The sequence below is a fragment of the Somniosus microcephalus genome, chromosome 2 (assembly GCF_052327205.1).
Source record: "Somniosus microcephalus isolate GS21.2 chromosome 2, FLI_Smic_1.0, whole genome shotgun sequence".
NCBI lineage: Eukaryota > Metazoa > Chordata > Chondrichthyes > Squaliformes > Somniosidae > Somniosus > Somniosus microcephalus.
The window spans coordinates 316,136,205-316,147,779 of record NC_140988.1 but is presented as its reverse complement, the minus strand read 5'-3'; the positions used below and the strand labels follow the sequence as shown (position 1 = coordinate 316,147,779).

Here is an 11,575-nt window from a genome sequence, read left to right as displayed (position 1 = left end):
TGAGATGATCATTTTGGTAAATTTGTGTTGTACCTCCTCCAAGGCCAATATATCCTTCCTGAGGTGCGGTGCCCAGAACTGATCACAATGCTCCAGATGTGGTTTGACCAAAGCTCTGTACAACAGAAGCATAACATCCTTTCCTTTGTATTTCAACTTACTTGAGATGAAGGCCAACATTCCGTTCTGATGAAGGGTCATCGACCTGAAACGTTAACTCTATTTCTCTCTCCACAGATGCTGCCTGATCTGCTGAGTATTTCCAGCATTTTCTGTTTTTATTTCAGATTTCCAGCATCCGCAGTATTTTGCTTTTGTATTCCGTTAGCCTTTCTGATTATTTTTGGTACTTGTGCACTGGCTTTGAGTGATTTGTGTACCTGGACACCCAAGTCCCTTTGCTCCTCCACAATTTCTAGTCTCTCACTATTAAGAAAATATTTCTTGTCACATTGTTGATCTCCACATGATAAAAACAGGTAAGGGAAGAGACTTCCACATTTGTAATTTAGAAAGCCAGACTCTTGTTTTGGAGGCTTAGGCTAATAGGCTATTTTGAATTATAACTTCTCTTTAATATATCATGGTATGTTTTTGGTTCGTTTCTACGCATCGTACTCTAGACATTTCAGGTTATGTGTATTAAAATACTCTCATAGGTAGCCTCTATGGCCTCAATAATATATTCACTGGGTTTGATAGCTAGGTATGTTTTGATAGCATGCTGTATAAAACAAATAGAAAATTGTTCTTCTGATTTCCTTAGCTTCTGAGTCTAGCCTGTGCTTCCACGGAATTCTTCTGGCATCTTCTGAGAAGTGGTAAAATATCACAAGGACAGACCTCATTTTAGGAATTAAATGCCAAGTGAATGTAATGCACAATAGAAGAACAATTGAATAAATAAAAATATTCACAGCAGATGGTAGCTAGGCTATGCTGACTGCTCAAAAGGAGGAAAGTAATAAATAGCTCGCAATTTCTATACTATGCTTCTTCTTCTTGGGCAGTCCCTCGGAACCGAGGATGACTTGCTTCCACATTAAAAATGAGTTTGCAGGTGACTGATGAGTCCAATGCGGGACCTACAGTCTCTGTCACAGGTGGGGCAGACGGTGGTTGACGTGCGCTCCTTGCGCTGCCTGCACTTGGCTTCCGCTTGCTCCCGGCGAAGAGACTCGAGGTGTTCGGCGCCTTCCCGGATGCTTCTCTTCCACTTTGTGCGGTCTTGGGCCAGGGATTCCCAAGTGTCAGTGGGGATGTTACACTTTTTCAAGGAGGCTGTGCTACATATTAAATGATTAACTTTTAACTTTTATGCAATTATTCTTACATTCTTACCAACTGTAGGTCTGCAAAGTTCCAGAGTGACTCAAAGAGGGAGAAATTGGACTTTGTTGTGCCCGGTTTACGGATGTAAAATGGGGACAACGAGGGCAGATTTTGGAGACCAATGTCCCTCACCCAAAGTACGCCTGAAAGGCATCCGATTCGATAATGGGGTGGACCTTTTTACAGACGTCTTTGGTATATGTAAATGAGGGGCCTATTGCCTGTTTTAGGCCCCCTAACCGAAATTGGTAACCGATGAGCAGAGCAGGAGCCCGGCCTGCTCCACTCAGAAATCTTCAGCAGCGGGGAAGTTTTTATTAAAAAAAAGTTAATAATTGCTGCTGTGGAGCCAGGAGAAGTGGGAGTGCTCCCCTGTTCCCTGACTCCGCAGTGCCCAGTTTGCCCTGTCACCCCCCATTATCACTCCTACCCCCCACGCACCTCACCCTCTGCTCCCTTCCTGGGACTTATCTTCAGGCTGATACTGGCAAGGCAAGCAGCCTGATATTCATTTTCTTAAAGTGGACTGGTTGCCTGTGGACAAGTGACAGGCACTGCCATCTGGCCCAAATAATGAGGGCCGATGCCCAATTGCACCATTTCAGGGCCGGAAACGGGCCTACAGGAATTTCAAAAGGGTGTTGAACAGCTCACACTCACAAATGCTCCCAAACAATTATCGGGGCCAATGGATTTGAATAATTTGGCATGTAAATTCAAAAAGAGTTGCAAGTCATGAACAAAACTAAATAAATGACACAGTTTACCTCTGTCACATCCTATTTGATGTACTGGGGTGATATTCAATTGTCAGCTGCTCGTTACTCACCTAAAAAACAAGCAGCCAACAGTTAAAAATAGGGGTGGAGGGGGCACATCGGCAACCCACTTGACACACAAGGCCCGCCTGATGTAATTTTCAGGTGGGCCTGTAAATGGGCGAGCAGCCTGTTGTTGAAGGCAGGTTGCCTAGGTATACAAATTGGGAACTTAGGGTGGTTGTAACACCCCAGTGGCAATTGTCAAGTACAAATCCTATTGGCCCCACTGAAAAACTCCAGTCCACTGCTGGCACATGTGGGACCCACTCACCGATCACCTCCACCCCCCCACTCCTAGGCCAGCTCAGCATTGGAGTTAGCCGATTTCCCTCCCTGCTCATTTGGTGTCCACAGCTTGCCACGGCAGTCAATTGAGGTCTGGATTAGGAATGATTCAGGTCTCCCAAAGTCAACTTTGCGCTGGCCCAAGGCTGCTTCACTGAGTTCACACCTGTTTCGGGAAGTAGCCGAAGATTACCCCCACTGTCCCTCAATTCACAATTTAAATATATTTTCCTCCACAATGCTCTTTAGCATCATGCTTTCTTCGTTCACTCTACTATACGTTGGGATAATCATAATGTGATGACTCATAATGGTTCCTGCTGATGAGGTTTGTGAAAGTTGTGAAAGGGCAGGTCTGAATAGTGGAGATTAGGTGATGGATAGATAGTTGAGTTTCACTTGATTACTTTTGTGAATAAGGAAGCATTTATACACAACCTTTCCTCCAGTGCACTATGTCTGCAGTGTGTACCATCTACAAGATGCACTGCAGCAACTCGGCAAGGATTCTTTGACAGCACCTCCCAAACCCGCCACCTTTACCACCTAGAAGGACAAGGGCAACAGGCTCATGGGAACACCACCACCTCCAAGTTCCCCTCCAAGTCACAATCCATCATGACTTGCAAATATATTGTTGTTCCTTCATCGTCGCTGGGTCAAAATCCTGGAACTCCCTCCCTAACAGCACTGTGGGAGTACCTTCACCTTACGGACTGCAGTGGTTCAAGAAGGCAGCTCACCACCACCTTCTCAAGGGCAAATAGGGATGGGCAATAAATGCTGGCCTTGCCAGCGATGCCCTCATCCCATGAATGAATAAATTAAAAAAACTGGGGTAGTTTATGGTAGAAAGGACTTTACCTGGCCTGTGTATGACCTACAACCCTCTGAGATCTCTCTGCTCCTCCAATTTTGGCCTCTTGTGCATCGCCAATTTTCATCGCTCCACCATTGGCGGCTTCAGTCTTTAGCTGCCTAGGTCCTAAGCACTAGACTTCCCTCGTTAAACCTCACCACATTTCTACCTCTCTCTCCTCCTTTCTGCCGTTCCTTAAAATTTACCTCTTTGGTCAACCTTTTGATCACCTGTCCTAATATATCCTTATGTGGCTCAATGTCAAACTTTGTTTGATAATGCTCCTATGAAGAGACTTGGGGCATTTTACTACTGGTAGTATAAATGGGTGTTGTTGATGTTGTTGATTGGCGGCTTATTGTGCTGGCTTGGTTTTGTTGTTCCATGCTTCCTTATGATTTATATAATGTAAAATAATAAAGATGTGTAAAGAAACTGTTTTGAGGCTGGAAACTGAGCAAGGATAAATTTTCCTGACGTTTTTCTGGATTATACTGAGCTCCTTTCAACCGAATTCAAAAGGATAGTCAGGCGTCAATCAGAACCTGGAACTGTGCTCATGAATCAGTAAATGTGGACTAATAAATGCGTGATATGGGTAATGGAATCTCAGACAGGTTTGTTAAATTGTTCTTTACAGTGACAACCTTAATAAAGAAAATATATGTTAACACAAAAGCTGCAGTCAAGGCTATTGGTTGTTACTTTTTGCAGAAAAATCAAGAAATTCAATCTGGTAAAAATTCCAGAATACCACATATTCAGTCTCCATAATCCAGTGGCACAGATCATAGGGGATCACAGCTGTTTCGTATATTATCGGCAAGGCCATTGGTTTTCCATGTGCACAGAAAAAATGTACAGAAACATGAAATGCAACAGCAACTTGCATTTTTACAGCGATCCCAAGAGCACCAGCTAGAGTCCCATAACAATGGAATTTCAGTCACCAGTAAAAGAAAAAAGAAATTGCATTTATATAGCGCCTTTCACAATCTCAGGATGTCTCAAACTACTTTACAGCCAATTAAGTAATTTTGAAGTGTAGTCACTGTTATAATATAGGTAATGCAACAGCCAATTTGCACACAGCAAGGTCCCACAAACAGCACTGTGATAATGACCAGGTCATCTGTTTCAGTGATGTTGGTTGAGGGATTAATATTGGCCAGGACACCAGGGAGAACTTCCTTGCTCTTCTTTGAAATAGTGTCATGGGATCTTTTACGTCTACCTGAGAGAGCAGATCGGGCCTCAGTTTTAAGGTCTTTTCTGAAAGACGGCACCGTCGACAGTGCTGCACTCCCTCAGTACTGCACTGGAGTGTCAGCCTAGATTTCATGCTGAAGTCTCTGGGCATTCCTGACTATGGTGCATAAATGTATCTGTATATTTCAGATGGTTTACAAAAATTATTTAACAAAAGCACAGGAAAGTACAATATAAATAATTGCCAAATTAAAACATTTTTGGATATGCATAAGGCAACATTACTAACTAACTTTTTATTCATGGCCATGATCCCAAGCAGTATTTTGCTCAAATGTCAAGATTGCTGCAATACATTATAACACTAAGTGATGGGTGAGTTTGCTGAAATCAGCATTAATGGGATAGTAATGGCCTCAAAATGGGGTCGGTAGACTTACCACCCTGATAACGCTGACAATTGGTTGGCTGCCACTTTTACAGGTGTTAACCACTGGGCAACTGAAGCCCTTGCCTCTTTCATCGGTAGGCCCCTTTTAATATGCAAAGTGAGGTCCTATGCCATGTTTTCTCTGAGACTTGGGATACACATTTGGCAATCACAGCTCACAGCTCTATTTAAATGAGGTCCAGGCCTCAAAATGGCTCCGGCCTCCTCTGCAAAAACATGGCCCCGGTGAGTTCCCAGTTTCAATCATATTATTGTGGGCAGTTGTCAAGTGGATGCTAGGCGCAGGAACGGGGAAAATGTAGGACCAGTAGTTCATTTTTAAATTGGTTTTTTTACATGTTACATGAATGCTGGAATAATGAAGCCTCCAAACAGCATTCCCTTGCCTTCTTTTGCTGAAGGGCCGGTAGGCTAAAAATGAAGACCCAAAACCACATGGAGCATCAAGTTTGACAAGGCCAAGGGATTAAAGGAAGACAGGCTGTAAAGGGTCACCAGATCATATTAGGAGTATCAACGATGTAAGGAAACAAAATTAAACAAAAATAAAATGTTATGTGACCAGATATACAATAAAGTATACCACAACATCAACTAACATAGCAGTAACACCACTCATAATGAATCAAGGATCAGTGGCATCTTGTATATAAATTTATTTGCTGGCATCGTACAGTCTCTATCACAAAAGATGTTAACCCTGGAACTGTTACCAGCATGCATACTTTTCACATGTTAATTAAATTGTATTATGATGCTACTGTTTTCTTTTTAATTTGCCCCTGAAATTATCAACTCTCTGGACACAATCTTGCCATAAAGTGTCTGAATTGACAAAAACATTTAACCCTACTTAAAATTTCTACATAAAATACATTTTATTAATGTCATGCATTAATAATATGTCATTGTTAATGCAGGTATGTATTTTTAAAGATTAAATACTGTAGGGCCCAACTTTCCACTCCTTAAGGATGGCACAGAAATAGATATGTATACGGACATACCTAACTTATGACCATGCTCAAAATTATAATTTTCTTGTTTGTTGCTAGGAGCCAAAATGTTCATATGCAAATTTGCTACAGCGCACTCACTTCCCATTTTGATGAGCTATGGATAATGGGAACATGTGGCAGACAAGCAATTGCTGTATTTCTTCCAGGTTTTGCCCACTTTTTATGTTATAAAACATTGGTAAGAGCAGGGCAACTCACAGACTGGGCTATAGTCTGCATTGGCACTGGAGTCTATGATGTACAGGTGAGAACTCCTTCAAAGCATGTCTTAACTGTGCATATACTATTAGACTGCCTTATGTCTGCTCCACAAGGGGAAATTTTAAGTTAGGATGCACAAAATATCAGTGTGCCCTCATCTTGACCAGCATGAAGAAGAAGATATTTAAGAAGGAGATGGATAGATTTCTAGACACAAGGGGTATGGGGAGAGAGTGGGAATGTGGTATTGAGATAGAGGATCAGCCATGATCATATTGAATGGCGGAGCAGGCTCAAAGGGCCGAATGGCCTACTCCTGCTCCTAGTTTTCTATGTTTCTATGAAATTTATGCATGGACCAGACATATCTAGCAGGAGTAACCATAGGGTAAGATGGAGGAGGGCAGGGTTCGTGTGAAAATACTAAAAGAAATACTTGGTGCAAAGCCAAGCACAGAAGGAAGAAATGGGCCCTTTATGTTTTAATGAAGCTTCGCTCACCACTCTGAATGGACCATGACATGATAAAATGTTAAATTAGATCAGAATGTTTAATTATATTCTCAGTATGGTGCATCTAATGTTATTAAGGAACAACATTAACAACCAAGGTACAAAAAGAAAATACTGCAGATGCTGGAAATCTGAAATAAAAGCAGAAAATGCTGGAGACACTCAGCAGGTCAGGCAGCATCTGTGAAAAGAGAAACAGAGTTAACGTTTCAGGTCTGACAAAAGGTCATCGAGCTGAAACGTTAACTCTGTTTCTCTCTTCACAGATGCTGCCTGACCTGCTGAGTGTCTCCAGCATTTTCTGTTTTTATTTAACAATCAAGGTTCTTAGCTGCTCTCAAAAAGGAGGAAGCCAGAAAATGTACAGTATCTTTGGTGATCGCCATGCAATGCTCCATTCCCCATCCGCAGCCACACTTCATCTCCTGTTTCAAGCTTCAGCACTCCACTGTTTCCTGCTGTATCATGTTTGCCCTTGGATTCGGAACTGAAAGATGACAAAACAAAATATCAAATATGTTGTATTTTTCTTAAAGAGGTGATCTCATCATCCATGTTAAAATGACAAAACAGTTAAAATAATTATGATCAAACCACTTTTTCTTTAATTGATATAAAAATGTATACATATGTGTTGAGGCTGATGGTGCAATTGGGAGAACCAGTTTGGATGAGATACTAAAACATTACCCCAGAACTGTGAGACTATTGTTCCATGTCAATGGCTGCAGACAGGCTGAGAAGGATGAGGAGGGATTGTGCACCATGGTCACAGTCACAGAGTATGTCATTTGTGACTTTGATTACATGACAACATATTCGAGGACTTTGGAGAGGAAAAGGAGGTTGGAGATGGAATGGTAGTTTCTAAGGACAGAGGGGTCAAGGGTGTATTTTTGAGGACAGTACCCGAGGAAAGGGAACCATTTACAAAATAAGAAAGAAAGAAATAATATATATTATAGCACCTTTCACAATCTCAGGATGTCCCAAAACATTTTACAGCCAATTTTTGAAGTGTAGTCACTGTTGAAATGGAGGAAACATGTCAGCCAATTTGCACACAGCAAGGTCCCACAAATAGCAATGTCCAGGTTCATCTGCTTTAGTGCTGTTGGTTGAAGGATATGTTTTGGCCAGGACACAAGACAGAACTCCCCTGCTCTTCTTGAAAGTAGTGGTGTAGAATCTCTTACATTCACATGAAAGGGCAGAAGGGGCCTCGTTTAATGTTTCATCCAAAGGATGGCGCCTACTGACAGTGCAGCACTCCCTCAGTACTGCACTGGAGTGTCAGCCTAGATTTTATGCTCAAGTCTCTGGAGTGGGATTTAAACCCACAACCTTTGATTCAAAGGCAAGTAGTGCTATCAACTGAGCCATGGCTGACACCATGATTAGCAGTCAGCATGGAAGCCAGGAAGAGAAGTTGGGTGGTCAGCAGTTTAGATGGAATGAGGTCGGCAGAGCAGGAGGTGGGTGGGTTTCATGGATAAGATGAGCTTGGAGATTGCATTAGGGGAGAAAGGAGAGAAACTAGAGAACTGGGAATTCTAAAGTTAAAAATGTACTCCCATGGAAAAGTAAGTTTTAATTGACATGAAGCCATGCTTGCCTCTTCTAAGACCTTGAAGCCCAGAGGAGGCAGTACCTCATGTACTCTCTTAGGCCACTGAACTGGTATAGTTTGACTTGTACCTGGAATATGCCTACTTAAAGGAGCACTGACTACAGTAGTATCAATAAAACAGAGAGATACACAGCAGATTGCAACATAGAGAGAGAGAGTGGTTAGGGGGCTAAAGGTGAGAGAGGGATCAGACAACAAGCTGTTTTTTTAATCCAGTAGTGCAAGGAAGGAGTTTGAAGAGCCTCTCAAGATATGGGAATAATATTAAAGTCTTAGACGTACCTGAGGTTTGTGGGGAGATAAAAGTTGGTGGGTGGAAAAGGAGTGTTTTTAGTCCTCTCATAATGCCACAGCACCTCTAACGGGAGAATGTTCTGCTTATTTCGTATTTCCTTAGTCTTGACTGTAAAAGTATTGGTTTGTAATTACTGCTTCTACAACTGGAAGTGTTTAATTAAATGAATATCCAAAATCAGTAAAGCAGGGCACACATGTGCCTAGCTAGCTGGAATAGCGTTAATGTAATTTGGAACATTAAACCATTTTCACTTCAACTAGACAGCAAATCAGTTAAGCAAAATCTGAAATTGAGAACATTGAGAATTAGATCACCATTGAAAGATAAGGAACGTGTTGTGTTCAGGGTTTTTGTACGAATACAATTGTGTTCTTAATGGTAGATAAAGGCAATTAGGATACTACATTAAAAGTGGCTGTCTTATTATGCAGGTTATTTCAAGGTAGTAATTCTTTGTGATTATTGGCAGCCTTGGTAAAGGTATTCTCATAATAAAGTGCTCCTCTTGTAATGGTGTATTATATATTTATGTCGGGGACTAAATAATGAAAAGACAATGGTGTGAAGGAATAAGCCATATAACCTATTCAGAAAAATACACTATCTTATGAAAGAATTCTGGCCATTTCAAAACATGACAAACTGAGTTTGGAAATTTAGTAACCTAACTATGAAATAGCTATGAAAGCATTCTGGCTATTGAGATAAGACAGTTGTTGATCCTGAATAAATAACCTTATTGAAATAGAAGGTGAAGGGCTCCGACAGGCTGAACTTTTGGGAAAAACACAATGGTTCACCATGGATAAGGTGTTCTAATTTACACTTTGGAAAGAAGCACATAAGAAAAGGAACATCTGCCCTCGTAAAGATGACATAAAGTAAGGAACACCTGTCATCACACCGTTTTTATATGGTAAACTTAGAACACCTAGTGATGAGACAAGATTCTGGCTGAGGTGGCTGTAAGAGTTGCAGAGGTCAGCAGAAAAATGACTAGAGATAATTAGCTTGCATCAGCAGAAAACCTTAAAGGAAATACCACTGGAAAAGGGTATAAATATTCAACTCTCAAATGGGATAGTAGACTTGCTTTAATCGGGCAAAGCGATTCTCGGCTTCAGAGGCGGCTCTGTAGTCTCCAACTCTTTGTACCTCGGGGATCAAAGGTATTTGATATTGGTGGATATCCTGCCTGTATAAGAACTTTAAGAACTGTAATACTGTAGTGAAGTTAAGATTTGAAAGTAAGATTCTCTGTTAAAAAGATCATACGTTTTCTCTTTTTGGAACTGTTAATGTTGTGATTGACTCACCACCTGTAAATTGCATGTCGGTTCTTTAATAAATCTAAATATTTTTAGAATTGTCTCACATAAGACTTATTTATCAAAAACTCGCAAACTCAATTTCTGTATACTCTTTGGTGAAGAGTTACCGTTCTGGGGGAGTTTTCCGGACCCTCATAATATCCGGAACATTACAGTCTATCTAAACTTATTAAAAGAGCTATCTGGAGGATGGTAACATTCTCGGGTTGTTCATTTCCTTTAGGGAGAGATAGCCTGGACTTTTAGACCCAATTAAGCGTCTTCAAACACAGATTGGGCGACCGCTTTGCGGAACACCTCCGTTCAGTCCGTAAGGGTGACCCTGAGCTTCCAGTCGCCTGTCACTTTAATTCACTGCTTCACTCCCGCTCTGATCTCTCTGTCCTCGGCCTATTACATTGTTCCAATGAAGCTCAACGTAAGCTCGAGGAACAGCACCTCATCTTTCGATTAGGCACTTTACAGTCTGCCGGACTCAACATCGAGTTCAACAATTTCAGATAATTATCCCTGCCCCCATTTTTCATGCTGTATGATTTTTGCCACTCCCATTTGCAACATTTTATATTTCCTGCCTCTTACAAAAGTACAGGATATTCTTTCAATTCCTTCCTCCCCTCCTAAACCCCCCCCCCTCCCCGCCCCCCCCGCCCTGTCTCTGCACCTGCTTATTATCTGTTACATCTCCAGCTTTTTCCAGTTCTGATGAAGGGTCCTAGACCTGAAACGTTAACTCTGTTTCTCTCTCCACGGATGCTGCCTGGCCTGCTGAGTATTTCCAGCATTTTCTGTGGTTATTTAAGTGTCTTTAGGATTCGGCTACCTCAAACTTTACTTGAAAATGAACGTCTGAGAAATATACCTGATCCGGGATAGCCCTAAAGGGGCTAGGACTAGTAATTATCCCTTCAATGGCTGTGGTGTTTTCAGGTCTGGTTAATTAGGAGCATTATTTTAAAGCATCAATTGTCTCTAAGCAATGTTAAGTAAATATAAATCATTCTCCAGTTATTTTGGCTAAAAATATTAATTAGTTCATGATTTATCAGTAATTTTGCTAGAATTATTATTTATACTTCTTCTGGTGACTCAGCAGAGACCTCCATACTGAGATTGTTATTCTGACTATATCTGCTGGAGCAGCTGAGATCTTTGGGACCTTGGCCTCCTTGTATGTGAACTTTCATGCTTCAATTATATTGCAGGGCTGAATTTAGTTGAAGCGGATCTATAACATGGTAGGGCATGTTACAAATGCACCCGGTTTAAAGTGTGGGATGGATTCTGAGCACTATTGGCAACATTGGAACCGCTATGTCTGTGTAAGATTGGCTGTTCAAGAATTGTGAATGCATGTTTCTAATTCTGGTCACAAACATTCTCCAATGTCAGAGCAAGGTCCATGTATGGCAACAATGTAAACGTTCCATTGCTAGACTGTGTTAGCAGGCTGAGAGTAGATAATGAAATCTGTTAAAGATGTTAGAAACAAGTGCATCTGTTGCAGAGAGGGTATACTTTCAGTGAATGATTCATCGAGTCTCTATTTGTACAGCAAGAACAGTAAGATACTTTCTATCTTCTGATAGTCAATCCTATAATAACTGTAAATTCTACAGCGTATCA

General features: G+C 41.3%; 1 protein-coding gene across 5 annotated transcripts in view; it reads right to left on the bottom strand.

Annotated features, from left to right (window-relative positions):
- Positions 1-6,960: 6,960 nt before the first annotated feature.
- Positions 6,961-11,575, bottom strand: part of LOC147123530 (complement C1q tumor necrosis factor-related protein 3-like) — a 38,352-nt gene continuing 33,737 nt past the window's right edge. For 2 of the 5 annotated variants that reach the window (XM_085974169.1, XM_085974186.1), the window contains exon 6: positions 6,963-7,177. In XM_085974169.1, coding sequence (XP_085830295.1) covers positions 7,018-7,177 — 160 coding nt within the window. In that variant the 3' untranslated portion in view covers positions 6,963-7,017. Of the gene's footprint in view, positions 7,178-7,658; positions 7,717-8,602; positions 8,724-11,575 lie in introns of all 5 variants that reach the window. The other 3 variants (XM_085974178.1, XR_015074670.1, XM_085974176.1) reach the window with 3 other exon arrangements.